This window comes from Polyergus mexicanus, unplaced genomic scaffold (assembly GCF_030449975.1).
Source record: "Polyergus mexicanus isolate NDT 795.1 unplaced genomic scaffold, iyPolMexi1.0 SCAF_9, whole genome shotgun sequence".
Lineage (NCBI taxonomy): Eukaryota > Metazoa > Arthropoda > Insecta > Hymenoptera > Formicidae > Polyergus > Polyergus mexicanus.
In genome coordinates this window covers 1,152,556-1,168,839 of record NW_027223329.1, presented here as the reverse complement: position 1 = coordinate 1,168,839, position 16,284 = coordinate 1,152,556, and the positions used below count along the sequence as shown (strand labels likewise).

The following is a 16,284-nucleotide window of genomic DNA, read 5'->3' as shown; positions in this document are numbered from 1 at the left end:
TCGATCGCACATTCGAACGCAGCGATGCGCAGCGTAGATATCGATCGTTATATCAATCAATTGATATCGATCCAAGGAATAGTATCATGAAAATCGTCGTCTTAACACTTTCGATGATCTTCGAAAGAAATTAAACTTGTAATATAAATATCGTGATAATTAGCCATACGATCGCGTTATCCGATATAATTGATCTATCACAATGACAACTCATTCGTCACGTTGCGTCGCCTAAAGCTCAGCTCGTAAAAAATGCCGCGAGGAATGCTGTGAGAATTGTACCGGTGTCCTCGTTCCGTGGAAGTGATAGGTCGACGGTACCGACCCTGGTAATTCTAGACGGACAACGGCATACCGGGCCTCGTGGCGCCCTATCTTTTATGCCGGCAGTTTCCGAAAAATCTTCGAGTTTGATCTTCCTACAAGGGAGACGGAGATGGTCAGATCGTGGAGGCCAAGGCGAGAGAGAAGAGAAGGAGAAAGGGAGAGAGAGAGAGAGAGAGAGAGGGGGAAAGAAATCGGTTGTCAGCGACAGCAGCACCACGTGCGCGCGCGCTGGACCTGGCGGCGGCGTTTACATAAACACGTATAAACGTCGTGTAAAACCGACGCGACACCAGCCTCCCGGCTCCTTCTGGATGCGCGCGCGTTAGTGTTCCTGTCCGTGAGAGGGATCCGCAACGGTAGCGTCCCGGACTCAGATAACGCGCAGGGATATACGGCCCTAAACTGCGCCTACGTGCGGGGACACTGGGCTACCGAATTTTCAACAAGTCACGACAAAACGTCAAGATAGAGAGCGGCTAAAGAGACGCTCGCGCGGAACCGGATCAAGGATGACGACGTTTCTTAGTACGTCGCGCCACAGGCACGCCGTGGGCTGCTGGATCGTTCTAGATGTTTCGCTGAATATTTTTTATTTTTTTTTTCCCCTATATAGCGAAGGGGAAGCGAATAATATAAATTTCTCTCTTTTTTCACATTTAGTATTATCGTTTACATCGATCCCGGAATTAGATACGTAATTAAATCCGGAATGATATAGTAATTTCTTAGGCGGCTCTCAGAGAAATGGGAAAAAAGAAACCGAGATCCGCCTCTAGTTCCATCACAGCGTTATTTGGGTTAACCGTTATCTTATCCCGACGCGATCTTTGGAGGTAGCAGCAGCCTCGTGCTTTCCAATAGACATCAAAAGGTGGGTATATCATGGAGGCCCGTGGGGCCTCCTCGAGACTCGACCTAGGGCGTTAGCGCAAGCGAAACAGAATATGGAAACGAAGAGAGAAATAGAGGAGAGAGAAAGAGAGAGGGAACGAGCAAACACTCGAATTACCTTGGCAAAGAAACATCTGCCGATGGCGCTCTCCCTTTCAAAGCCAACATGGCAGAATGATCGGCGCATCAACCGGTAGTTACGTTTACCCACGGATCTGCGGTTCTTTTTTTCCCTCGCCCGTGCTCTTCTTCCCTCGGCCGACTCTCTCCCTCCCGTTTCTCCCCCCCCCCCCAGTTATCTGCTCTTCGCGCGCGATCATCTTGGTAAAAACTCCGGTTATAGTTGCAGGACATCTCCTCGAGCTTCCGTCTCCTCTCTCTCTCTCTCTCTCTATCTCTTTCTCCTCTTCTCGCAGAGGCGCTCGTGCGGAAAGAGGAAACGTTCTCGCTAATATAGATCCGGGTACACAAAATCTGTGGGTACACAAAATGCAGGTGCTACGTAAACATCCCGCTGGCAGAGAGTTGTGTCGAATGACCCGGAATGACAGAAGTGATTGGAGAATCAACGTTGAATATATCGATCGCATGTTGGATTTCCGGATTCATATTCTCGGAAATATACACACGAGAAAGAGAGAGAGAGAGAGAGAATATCTCTCGTTCCATCCAGCATCGTGAACGATGATTAAAGCGCAGCGATTGCTTTCATTCTCCCGCGATATCACGCCGCAAATGAAATCACCATCTTCTCGTAGAGCGCGGTTAGAGATTTTAATTCCTCTCGAATATATGTCTATCCCCGACTCATATCGCAAGAATGACGCGTTTATCACTCTCACGCTTCGACGTTCTTCCAATGTGAAAAAAAAAAGAATTACCAATCTCGAATCTGTGCTCGAGCCGCGGAACGAAAATTCCTCGGCGGAATATAAACGGCAGCAAAAAAAGAACGGTCGCAAATGAGATTTGGCCTCGTTCCGGACTCGCGTAAAGAGATCCAGGATATCTAGTGGTCCTGATCAAGTAGTAAGATCGAGTCACAATGATATTGCTGCGATTCTTTCGTATCTCGTCGCTCGATCGCGATAGTTGAAATCGATATACGTATATATTTGACAGAAGAGAATCTTCGGGGATCTCCCTACTAATGCCGAACGTATAACAAGAAAATTATCCACTTGAGGGGCTCCTAAAAATAGGATGTGGAAGAGGAGGGAGGTCGAAAGGTCGCCGTAAAGGTGAGAAGGATTCGGTTTTCTCGATTCGGCGAGCCTCGCAACAATGTCCGGCGGGCCCCAAGACTGCCCTCCACGAATACAATGGCCGCGAAAATCATTCATTATACGCGGGAGATGCACTATACACAGAGAAGGGAGAGAGAGAGAGAGAGAGAGAGAGAGAGAGAGAGAGAGAGAGAGAGAGAGAGAGACGACGAGGGAAGAGGATGAGGCTGCGAGTTCGGGCCCCTGGACAATGGCGTACGCCCATATATCACTCGACCGATTTTTCCGAAAACCGGTGTTCAATGAGTTTTCCTCGAAGATGCGGAGAAGAAAAGCCGAAATTCTATACTTCGGTTTTGCGACGCTCTTTTGCCTTTTTCGAGCTGATGAACCACTTCCGATCGGATGAGCCTGACTTTTATGGAAATTTGTTGCCCTCGTTCAAAAAATTTTCGACAAAGATACCGTTATTTTACACAGGTTTTTTAACACACGAAATTTATGAAATTTAAAGAATTAGAGACAAGACAACCTACATTTTTTTAAGAATATCCGTCAATTTTAAAATCAGGAATTACAATTTTTATAAAAATGTTTCTCAAAAAAGGAGACACGCAAAAAAATTTAAGTAAGAACATTTAATAATACAATATATATGTGCAATAATTGATTTATAAAATTATATTTTAAAATTATGCAATTTCTCTTCTTCTTCTGCATTCATATTAGGTGTACAATTTTGCTTTCGCCGTTTCTTTTTCCAAAATTCGAGGCTTTATTGTAAAAAACTGGTTATACATTTATGATTCAAAGTATTGTCCACTCCCAATGATCGTGCCAATTTTTTTTGACTTTGACTCGAGTCTTCATTAAGTAATGCCTCCAATTCTGCATCTTCGAAAACCTTCTCTCTTCTACCGATATGCCGGTCTTCGACGTGAAAATCACCCTTCTTGAAGCGTTGAAACCACTCACGACACGTTCTTTCACTAATAGCGGCTTCGCCATAAGTATTTGAGAGCATTCGATGAGCCGCAGCCGCAGATTTCTTCATATTGAGGCAGAAAATTAAAACCTCCCGCAAATGACGAGAATTTGGCTCGTAAACTGACATTCTCAATCGAGAATAACTTTATGACGCAGACACAAATCGACTAATGTTTTTATGGGGTTATGTTGACAAATGCCCAAGTTTATCGCATGACGTCTATGATCTATTTATTTCGACCACTACTTACCGCTAAAGCCATCTATAGGAAAACGGCGGAAGCAAAGTTGTGTACACCTAATATATAAAATAATTCCATGATTTTGTTAAATTTTTAATTATAATTATGAAGTCTTGCATCAAATGTTTAGAAATTATGACATGCGTTGTAAAAAATACTGATGTAAATAATCTCGATAAAATTATTCGTCGCGTTACACATGCTTGAAACTTTATTTGCAATTAGATATTGCAAGATATTGTTTAACTTTGAAAATTGACAGTTCTGTTTTACGATTCAGTCGTAAATATCTTTTACGATATATACGATACGATCATTCTGTGACTATATCCCGTATATAAAATACTCTCTGAAATATAGTGTCTAAATCTAGCACATCCACACGAGATGTTGGATGTACCTACACGCGCGAGCTCGCGCGTGTATCGCTCGTCGATTCCAGCCCCGCGCGTAGCCAAAACGATTATAATAACTATTTTATCCGGCGCGGATCTGGACCATTGTGCCTCCCCATTCTGAAAGTCATAACAGTCTGTGCCTACACTACGCTCCTCGTGAACTGCCTCGATAGTTCCCCTTTGCCTCTGCTATATCACGGCGTGTAACCTGGTCCACCATGAATTTCAAGTCTGGCGCAGGTATGCGTGTTCGGGGATGCGAACCCGACACACAATCGGACTTCTCCGTATCTACACCATTTCGTTCGGTACGTACGTATATATCTCGAGCCACGCAAATTCGTATTGTGACTGCGCTACGTATGTGCATAACGATACGCATACACGAATGATTATCTTTCAAGCATGCGTCTACGTGCGCAACGCTTCATATATCATCCTATACAGGCTGTCTCGAAAGATCGAATGGGAATTTTCATGACCGATTCCTCAACTCTTTTCTTGTCGGAGAGAATCATGAAAAATTCAGATATTTCGTAATTGAAATGTCAAATTTACAAACTACGTATGTGTGCGCATAATTTAATTTAATTCCGTTAAATTGCCTGTATTTGATTGCGCCCATCCAAGAGTACGAATAATTTTGCGAGAAAGCCGTCCGTCTTCAATCGCTTATTAATTTGGAAACTATCGATTGCTACGACATCTTAATCAAGAGAGATCGATTCCGGAGATTGCTCGAAGAATCCGTTATTAAAATTGAAGGTATAAAACATTTCTCGGGACACCCTATATTCAACCGATCGTCGTCTCGCGCTGACGCTGTGTGCGTGGCGTATCGCGGCGGTAGCACACATCGACCGCCGGCAATATTTCATGGCATATTGTTGCCATCTGCACACGCAACCCCGCGCGCACGACAGAATGCAACGACGTAGGAGAGACGCGCGCGCGCGCTTTTATTTATCCGCTATTTATTTGCCAACGCGCGCGCTACCAAAGGTCTCCCCGGCCCTGCCGGGGACAGATTTGAAAAGTTATTAATCGTCCTGTTTTGGAAAGGAGTGCCTCTCGCCCTCTTCTCCCCTCTCCCACCCTTCTTTCCCCCTTCCTTCTCCCTAGAGGAGGCTCCTTTTCACGCGAACTGTTGGCTCACCAGACGATGGCGCATTGGCCGCGACGATGCAAACGTGCCCCTTTTTCGTTCGGCACGAGAGGGTTCCTCTCGAGGAGGTGTGAATCGATGGGTGGAGACCGGTCGCAAAAAGTCGAGGGCGCTTCTTTTGTGAAACAGGGATCTAGATTGAGACACGCGTATATAATACCGGCCGCTGTCATTCGCTGCGAATCGTAAAATTGTCGCGTATTCAAATTAATCGATATAATATATATTATAGAATTCAACGGAAAATAATTCTTATATTCAAAAATACAATAAAAAGAAGTTTTCTTCTTCTTTTTTTTTCCCACGTGTGATTCTCGCGCTTTGAAATTGTTCTCATCGTGTTATAATTTTGAGAAACAAACTTTTTTTTTTTTTTTGTTTAACCTGCGCTCTAAGTAATTTACTATCTTTTTTTATATGCTTATAAATATTCAGATTGTCGCAAATATCTTGTGTATCGTGTGTAGGTATATCTCGATGCGTTTCATGCTGCAGACGCGATCGAGATAAGCAAAATGTCATAAGATCCAAGAATTGAAATGTTTCCTTTCCTTAACGAATACGGAAAGGAAAATGAAAATGAGTTACAGCAGAATCGTTTGAGATAACAGGTGACACCGTGCGTGAAAATCGCTATCTCTCTTATTCAATGGCTTCATAAATATTTAAGACACCTACTTATGATGCCCGCGTGCCGCAGATGCCCGCCGAACGATTTGAATATAATTTCAGTATCGCGATATGTACATGTCACTCTTGCCTTCGTAATCTTATCACACATGTTTTTCACACGTAATACGTGCGACGTAATGTCGTTATGCATGTGAAATTTTAATAAGCTATATAGAAATACAAGATTGCCAATCGCGACAATCAGACAATCGGCTATATTCGCTAAGCTTCATAAAATTGAATGAAACGACATGCTCTTTGAAGAAGAATCCGTTTTTATTAACAATAAGTAACTATTTATGGCAATAGCACGATATATAATAAATTAGAAATTGAAATATAAAATAATAAAAAAAAATCACTAATATTTCTAATACTAATCATTGTCTAATAATATGTTCTTCTGTAATCGAGATATTTTAAGCAGAAAAAAAAGGTGCCCTTGCATCAGCTCTTTTCCATTTCAAACTCCGAGACATGTACAGATCCAACTCCGCTCGCAGAATTATTTCCCTTAGCGCTCGTCTCGGTTTTATGTGTTTCGGTAACACATATTCCCAATTCTAGCCGTGACTCGTTCAAGGACGAGAGCGCAAGAAAGAAAAAGGGAAAGAGAGAGAAAGAGAGAGAGAGAGAGAGAGAGAGAGAGAGAGTGTCCGGTCGCCATTTTTCCCATAAAAAATCCGCCAAGTTCGCGCTTCCTGTTCGCGCGTCTCCGCTCTTCTCGAGAGCGCCAGAAGGAGGAAGCTCCGGAAGAGGGAGTAGAATGCGGGGGTGCGGACCGACACGGTAAAATATATTCCAGTCAACTTCCGTTGGAAATAAATAAGAGTCACGCCACCCCGCGCGCGCGCGCGGTCTCGTTGCGCCCCGGCTGCGGCGGCCATTCGTGTGCAGGGGACCTTATCTCTCGATATCTCTCTCTTCTGCTCTTCGCATGGCCTCTAAGCCAAGAGAAGCCATCGAAAGGAGTTGCGCCGCGCCACTTATCAAGATACGCTATTATCAAGACGAGGCTCTCCTGTGTATGGTGTAACGCGCTTGCTTGCGTAATTACTGTCCTTTGATTACTGACACCTACGTAATCATTGACTCCTCTCTATTCCAATTCATCGCACTCGTAACACTGATCTGATTAGCACCTTGACATATTATTTTTAATTATTCTCACGAGTATTTTTATAAATTAAATTTAATCTAATTTATTTTATCCAATCCTTTTCGATTTTATATTTTATATTTATTGTAAATCTCTTGCCCTAGTCTAGAGATGTTATATGTTATATTTAATTAAAATGTTATTTGAATCTGTATCGTTGCGTTCTTTCTTTCAGGCGAGAAGCCCTTCAAATGCGAATATCCCGGCTGCGAAAGGAGGTTTGCGAACAGTAGCGATCGAAAGAAACATAGTCACGTTCATACATCGGACAAACCTTATATTTGTCGGCAACCGAGCTGCGATAAATCTTATACTCATCCAAGTTCGCTACGCAAACACATGAAGGTATATCATCATGCGTTAGTAATCATACAGATGTATGATGCTAACTCATGGTCAATGAGAATGTTCTATTTAAAATTCAATATTTATACATTTTAATTGCCTGTGTTTCATTTTAAAGGACCCACTCAAATATCTCAGAAACACTGCGTTAAATCTGACATATTTTGATATAAAAAATAAAATATTTCGTAAAATATTCAGTTTTCGATAATTTTACCGTAATACTTCTATATACAGAATAATAAGACAAATTAATTAGTGCCAAAAAAAAAACAAATAATTGTTTAAAAGAATACATTGTAAATAATTTTCTTAAAAACAATTTTTTTTTTATACTAATTGATTTGTCTCATTATTCTGTACATAGAAGTATTACGGTAAAATTATCAAAAACTAAATATTTTACGAGATATTTAATTTTTTATATCAAAATATGTCAGATTAAAATATAAAATAACTCAAAAAGTACTTAATAAAAAAATACTTTATTATAGTGGTTTTGGAAAGCTCTCGATGTCAGCTACAAGAATACTAAATAAAAAATGGGGGTTTCCATTTAAGATTTTAAAGTTGACCTTCGCATGACCTTCAAATGATTTTCCAAGGTGAAATCATTGTCACCATCTTATGGCCCCCTTGAAGCCACACAACTTTTGTTTGAAACATTTTTCTCTTCTGGGCTTGGTTTTTGAGATATTCGACTGGATGGATTAAAATGGGCCACCCAGTATATTATATATATATATGTATGTGTGTGTGTGTGTGTGTGTGTGTGTGTGTGTGTGTGTGTGTGTGTGTGTGTGTGTGTGTGTGTGTGCGTTAGAAAATTTTATTTGACATACACGTCATAAATTTTTTCAAAATTCTTTTGAAACAAATTTTTTATTTAAGATATCAAACTGTGGGGAGTAGAAGCTTCCAAATTTCGTCGCTATCGTAAGTCTCTGCGATTAGGCCAAATTATTATAATAGATAGATAATTTAACATTTTGATCTACGCGAAACATTCTGCAAAAATGGATTTACATTTATGCGAATCAACTGATAAGAAGGAAAGCAGCGATCTCTAAAATATACGAGCTTCCGGTTAGTAAGTGTTATTTCAAGACCGTCTATCGCTTCCCCTAATACAGCTCTCGTCAGTATAGAGAGAAAAAACGCGGTTGGAATACGTACACAATGATACACATATATATTTATTTCCACTTCACCCTTTTTATTCCTCGTTTTATGACACATAACGTGCGGTACATGGATCGTATCTCTTTTCTTTAGGCATCATATTTTGAAATATATTATATCGAGATTCGCGCAACATAAATATAATAATATATTTATTTAATATAATTTAATTTAAATAAATACAGTGTCGTAAAATTGCTTTGATCGTAAAATTCTTTTCAAAAAAGAGTTGATTTAAAAAGACCAATTTTCGAGATATATGCGTGATACGTTACTTTTGACAGGGCGCTCTTGATACTCCACAGTTTCGCAGACGCGATTCGGGGAAGACGGTCGTCGAGATTTGCTTACTGAATTATGAAGGAAGGACCAAAAGAGATGGAAAGGAATCCTTGATCCCTGTTACTTTCGTCTTGGCTTTAACGGTCGAGTCAAGCTACTGCTCTCCTCGTAATCTCTGCCTCGATATCTCGATGATCGATTTCAACGTTATAAGCCTTTTGCGAAACACAGTGTATATAATTAAATAAATAAACGTACATACACACACACAGACATATATGTATATATATTGTGGAGTAAAAAATATGTGAGAGATAAATTATATATTATATAAAATTGCGAAATAAATCTCTCTTTGTCAGATGAGTGATAATTTATTTAAAAAAATCATAATCCACCTGACAAGAGAGAATTTATTTTGCAATTTCTAATGTAAGATGTTATTTTAATTGTTTTTCTCTACACGCAGATACACGGTGTGATCAGCGAAGGAAAGATGGGAATGTATGAGAGCGAGGGCGAGGAAAGCAGCAGCAGCGTTTGTAGCGTATCCGTAACGGATCACACGGAATCGCCTCAACCACCTCCTGTTGCTCCAACGACGACGACGAGTAATCCACCACCGCCCACGAATCATCCGTCGAGTCGCGGAGCAACAGAGTTGGCGGAATGGTACGTATGTCAACCACCGACGATCGGGCCTCAACCTGGACCTTTACCGGGTCCACCACCCCCTCACCATCTTGGACATCATTTCAATCAGCTAATACATCCTCAAGCGGCTGCATATTAACTGAATGAATAAATGTCAAAATAGTCAATAGTAAAATAGTGAAAAAATATGGCAGAGCAACAACCATGGTTAGCATCGCGAGGCAGGTCCAATGAGAGAGTGCTCGTTTCCGAAACCGTTGATTGAATTAGGAATTTGAAAGGGTTTAGATTCGAGTTTCGCAATTATGGCCACTTTTACTCGCCTATGAACAGAGTTTAAGCGAGGTGGATTTCGGCAAGTTTGAAAATGTGCATGTAGATTGGCTGTGTGTGTCGTTCCGTTTTTATATGACGATGAACTGCGCTTGCGAATGACGTACGAATGTGCAGTCAAGAAAGTGGATAAATTATAGTCAAAGAAAAAATATCTAGGCGAACAAAGGGATATCAAATGAGCGCTCAGTAAGAGTGCTTATTGATAATCGAGAGATTCTTATTATTAAACTCATATTTTCCTCACTCATGAAGATTGATAAGGAAGTCCGTTCCCTTTTTCTTCCCATATCTCTCAGTACGAGATGATGATATGAAATAAAATGCCTTGCTGAATATGAATACGATTTTACGAAAAAGAAAAAAAAAAAAGATTCGAATGACAATCACCGAATCATCAAGGGGTGCGTTCTAATATTCACTGCCAATACTGGAAATGTATAGTTTACTTCATATGTACACCATAGATTTTTAGTACTAGCAGTGAATATCGGAATGCAGCAAAAGTCGAATGATGTTTCAAGAAAAAATTCAAGTTCTCGACAATGGATAAAGAAAAAAAGAAGATAACCCAAATGGGCCCAATTTATAACAATCAAACATGATTCAATTTTAAGCTTATGATGAATATAAAAAAGTATATAAAACTACAAATTTTAAAAATGTCTAATTCTCATTTTCTTATTAAAAGGTTCTCATTCTCGTTAGTATCGCTACTATATTTACGATTACAAATGTCATTAGTTTGATTCAAAAATAATTTCAAATTAAAAATAATTTTGAATCGAAAGAAGTTTATATATTATCAGAGTTTAATTCTCAACAGAAAAATACCTCTAATATCTCTTGTAATCAAATTGAAAGAACGAATCTTTTTTTCTAACAAACATATTTTAATTTGTACTAACTCTTTCACAGAATTGCAAGAGAATAGCTTGAAGCAATTTTTTCGTTCAGTTAATCAAAAATTTTAATTATTACTTTGTTTTTGCCGAGCCTGAAAAATTGAGCCCCAAAATAGTTATTCTTTCTTCGAGCTTCATCATATATGATGCACATATGATCAGTACAATGCATCAATGTAGCCTAGTTGATCTTATAAAGAAGCGCTTACGGATGTTTAAAATACATTAAATAAAATATATTTAAAGCATCTCTGTAAGTATTTCTGATTGATCAAGTTTTACAGCTATTTAAAATTCATAATTTCTCGCTTCTGACATCATAATATAATGTCAATAAGGGGGACCAGAAGCCTTAAGAAACAATCTTTAGATGTACTTTGTTTCGAAAGACATATAATCTGTCTTATTTGCATTTTTTTGAAACTTTTTATATTTGAAACGAAACGTGAATGTATATTCGGGCATTATAGAAACAGTCAGAGAAAGAGAGAACGAAAAATCTGGATGTGGAAGATGCAAACAAAAGGAACAGATCTATAATATTAAATAATCAGTATAATTATATTCTATATGAAGTACTTTCGAGATTTAAGGCAATTTTATTTATTAGATAAAATTAACATATTAGTCTTCTCTTAACAACAAAGAGAAAAAATTAAATCGATTCTTCTTAACATTTCGCGTATAAAGATATTAAAACTATAATCAAAAAATAAATAATTTACAATATTTAATATTTTATATATAATGTATTTGTGTATATACCTACGCAAAATATATTATATATACATAATTTGAATTACAGTTTATCGATTAAAACTATTATTAAAAAAATAGGCGCTTGTGCGGATTAAATCCAACACAAAATAGAAATAAACGTGCATATAAATAGATAGATAATTAAATATATATAAAAAAATGCTGAAAATATTTTATATATATTGTGATATATTCCAACAAGAAATATGTGTATTTCTGTAAATTATGTCACATATAATATATAATATATAATAAGTATATATAATATTAATAACATTTTAATATAATATATACTAGTAATGTAATTCATATATAGATATCACAAAATATTTTAATATTTTTATGCGTAGACTGTGTTAAGAAGAATTAATTAATGTCAAAGAATTATAAAATTCCATTCTAAAAATGAAAATAAACTTAAAATTTCGAAAGCCAGAACAAAGATATGCTGACCATAAGAGATATCCATTTTGAAAAATGGTATATGTATAGGTATATATATAATTATATTATTACCATATAATTATAATACATATATTCTATACTATTCTATAGTATTTTTATTCAAAAGTTATGGATTTTAGAAAAAAAATTTTGAACAAAAGTGGTAAGGCTTCAAGTGATGCATCAAATGATAGTATTATTTTGACTTCGGGTCATTTTGTGAAATTCGTATAACGGTTAACTTGAATGTTTTTGAGAATAGAAACTGTTATCTTTTTTTATGATTTATTCGATCTGACATGAGACATTTACAAGGTAGTATGATTAAACTTATTAAGAAATTTTTTTATGATTATGAACTATCGAATTGACGATACTGCCGACGTTGGACCGTGACCCAAGGTGTGCCACGTGAAGAGGTTGTTTGGAAATCACAGTTTTGCATTCGAACAAAGATTGTGAGGCAAGGCATTTTGAAAATTTAATCTTCCGATATAAAATAATTGATCAAATATAGACATATAGAAATATACGCGTCACGCTCGTGCCTCAATTTATTAATCTCCAAGTAATAGCGCAAGTCTGATAATCTCATCTGTTCATTTATAAACCAACGATCCCTCACACGCGCTTCTCATATTACTCGAATCTAGCGATAGACTACGATCGTAATATTAGAGGAAAAAAAAAAAAAAAAAAACGAAAGAAACTGATTAATTATGCTTTATTTTTAAGTGCGAAAAATGTCTATTATGCGAAGAGAGAGCATGCAATTAAATCTTGTACATATATAAAATTAAAATTGTAAACATACGCAGATTATGATGGAGTAAGTGTTCAATGTAAGATACTTATACGATTTATTATGTGTGATATTCTGGATATTGGGAAGAGTCTAAAAAAAAAAGTTGTTAACTTAACTAAATCCGTTCAACTAATCACCATCTTTTTACTTGAAATATTTAAATATTTAAGTCTCAAATATTAAACCCAATATGACGTATATTTGACTTGGATATTTAAATATTTCAATTTAAAAAATGGTAATTAATTCAACGGATTTCAGTCAAATTAACAATTTTTTTTTTTCCCGGTGTAGATAAGTGAGAGTGTGTAGTATTGATATATATATATATATATATATATATATATATATATATATATATATTGTAATAATTATTATTTCCGTGGTGTACATGCTTATTATGTCGATAGCGGAAAAATATTGTATATCAGTCATCAGTACGAATGGTTGTATTATATTATATTTGTTTTGCATAAGATCTCCGAAATATATATATATATATATATATATATATATATATATATATATATATAATACAAGACAAATATATTCAAATGTGCAGAAAGTCTTACTTATTTCAAATGTGATAAATCCTACACTGTGCGCATCCTACACTACTCTCTTTAAAAAATGTAACACAATAGACATTTTCGATCGTTTCACTATATCTTTTAAAATTATAACAATTAATATTTTTTGTAGTTAGCATTTATGTGTCAAAATTATTCGTATGTTATATCGATACATCCGAGCTTCGTGCTTTAATGAGAAATTTCACTAAATTATGAAATATGATTGAAGAGACGCGTATACAAAGATGATATAAGTAATAAATTTCTTTAATGATAAATATTAAAAATTTTTTTATATTTGATTTAATACATACACCTCTCCTCCCTTCCCACCCTCTTCTTTCCATATAGTACGAATAATGACGGACGGAGATCTCGGCTCCAAGATTCCTAGGTAAGATTATAACAATCGTTTCTTCAGTGAATTATAGATATATTATAGTGGATACAAGGTTCTTATTAAACTGGCCTCCCCCCGAACTTAAGGAATATCTTATGGGGCGTATTGAATGGATAAAAAGGTAAGCAAGAAAGGCGAGACATATATACGAACTGGAAAGAGTTCGGTTCGCATGGCGCCACAATATGTCTAGGCACCTATCTACCTACGGGAGAAAGAGAGAGAGAGAGAGAGATAAAAAAAAATGGAGAAGAGATAGCATCGGCATCGGGACAACCGCGGCGTTTTATTGCTCGATAAGCAGATGAATTCGTCAGATAATTTCTAGTCTCGATGCGGATGATTTTATTAGCCGAGCAGTACGAGAGAGAGAGACCCCGGAATTCTTCGGATCGAGAATTGAGATGACACGCGGACTCTAGGGAAGAGATCACCAGAGATAAGATGATACCGATGGAGGTCAGGCCAGGTGTCTCCGCGTGAATTTGTATGATCGATGATTTTTGGATATGCTAATCTCTGGCGCGTTGTAATGGAAAGAGCGAGCGGGGAAACGAGAAGAGGGAGAAGAGAATATTCGTTTTCTCCGAACGCAATTGACGAGCATTCGCGGATAAAGATATTCCGCTATCAAAGCGGACGAAGCAGAACGAAGGATAGGTCGAAGGCGACGAAGAAAGAGGGGGGGTGGATGCGAAAAATAATAATTCCGTCATCAAATACACAGGCGCTTTTGTCTCGTGCGTTGCTGTCGTCGTCGTCGTCGTCGTCCTTCTCCTCCTCCTCCTCCTCCTCCTCTTCCTCTTTCGCCTTTTTTCCCCTTCACAAAGGCGAGATTCGTATTAAAAAGGCACGGTCCGTATAATTAATGTCCGACGGTCACGAAAGAACGCGGAGCCGATGCCCAGAACACCAATGTATACATATCCCGATTTACAAAGAAACACGCATTCTTGCCGCACGTAGGTATATACGCGTGTCACGTAAGCGCGTATGCGTATACAGACGCGTCGCGTGCCGCAATGCACGTTGCGTATCAAGGCGTGCGTCCGCGGAAAACGCTTCAATTAAATTTGTAAATTAATGACCGAGTAATTATCCACTCCTTTCTTCTCGCAATAAATACGCTATATAATTCTTTCTCCCAAACATTTCGTATAATATAATCTATAACTGCTGTAAGTAAATAATAATAATAAAAAAAAAAGAATGTTTTTTTATACGAATCTGTGCGCGAAGCTCTTGTACACCAGATCCAACGACTTTATATCTGAAGAGCTTGTATTGCAATTTTATTATGCAAACATGCGAATCTTTCCGAGTTTTAATCGCGTGTTATGAGTTGCCATCAGGTTTTTAAAAACGCTCCGCGGGGAGAGTACGCGCTAGCCCTGGTGTTATAAATTAAATCTTTATCGGTTATGTCTCACAGTTTTTAAAGCGTGAAAATCGATTAAGCGAGAAGGAACCAGCAGCTCGTGGACACCATCGGCAACGCACTTCCGCGGAAGCGGCGTAAAACGATGTAAGAGGATTAACAGGCTCAGCCGATTGGCTCCTATTACCGGTCCTGTCCGGGGTTGATAAATCCTCCGTAAAGCCGTTGATAAATTACGCTCAACATCGCGTTAACGATAGTTCCGCGAGTCCGCGAGCTTACGGAATGTTTAACGACGAATCGAACTTTAAATCCGAGCCGCGCGACAGTAATTGAATAAGTGAATAATTCAAGTCTCCCATGTTATTGATCGAGTGATTAATCAAAAATAAAATATTTTGTAAAATATTTAGTTTTCGATAATTTTACCGTAATACTTCTATGTACAGAATAATAAGACAAATTAATTAGTGCCGAAAAAAAACAAATAATTAAAGTTTAAAAAAATACATGTAAATAATTTTCTTAAAAACAATTTTTTTTTTTTTATACTAATTGATTTGTCTCATTATTCTGTACATAGAAGTATTACGGTAAGATTATCGAAAACTAATTATTTTACGAGATATTTAATTCTTTATATCAAAATATGTCAGATTAAAATATAAAATAACTCAAAAAGTACTTAATGAAAAAATACTTTGTTATAGTGTTTTGGAAAGCCCTCGATGTCAGGTACAAGAATACTAAATAAAAAATGGGGGTTTCCGTTTAAGATTTTAAAATTGACCTTTACATGACCTTCAAATGATTTTTCAAGGTCAAATCATTGTCACCGTCTTATGGCCCCCTTGAAGCCACACAACTTTTGTTTGAAACATTTTTCGATTTAACGCATTGTTTCTGAGATATTTGAGTGGGTCCTTTAAAATGGGACACCCTGTATATATAAAGTTTCAATAACTTTCGAAATATCATAATTTATCTTCGTTAGTTGACGAATAATTTGAGAAAATGATCGAAGGTAGGGCATCATTATGTTGATTATAATACAACATGGGATCTTATCATTATCATGTTTCCTCCACACTTTTCTTTTTCGCCGAATTGAATGTATTCTGTTTTCGCTGATCAATAAAATGATAAAAAAAATGGAAA

At 37.3% G+C, this 16,284-nt stretch overlaps 1 protein-coding gene across 1 annotated transcript in view; it reads left to right on the top strand.

Moving 5' to 3' along the window:
• Positions 1-10,144, top strand: part of LOC138936292 (zinc finger protein ZIC 4) — a 33,456-nt gene extending 23,312 nt beyond the window's left edge. Inside the window, exons 2-3 of the mRNA XM_070301566.1 lie at positions 7,243-7,412; positions 9,346-10,144. Coding sequence (XP_070157667.1) covers positions 7,243-7,412; positions 9,346-9,669 — 494 coding nt within the window. The 3' untranslated portion in view covers positions 9,670-10,144. The remainder of the gene's footprint in view (positions 1-7,242; positions 7,413-9,345) is intronic.
• Positions 10,145-16,284: the final 6,140 nt, after the last annotated feature.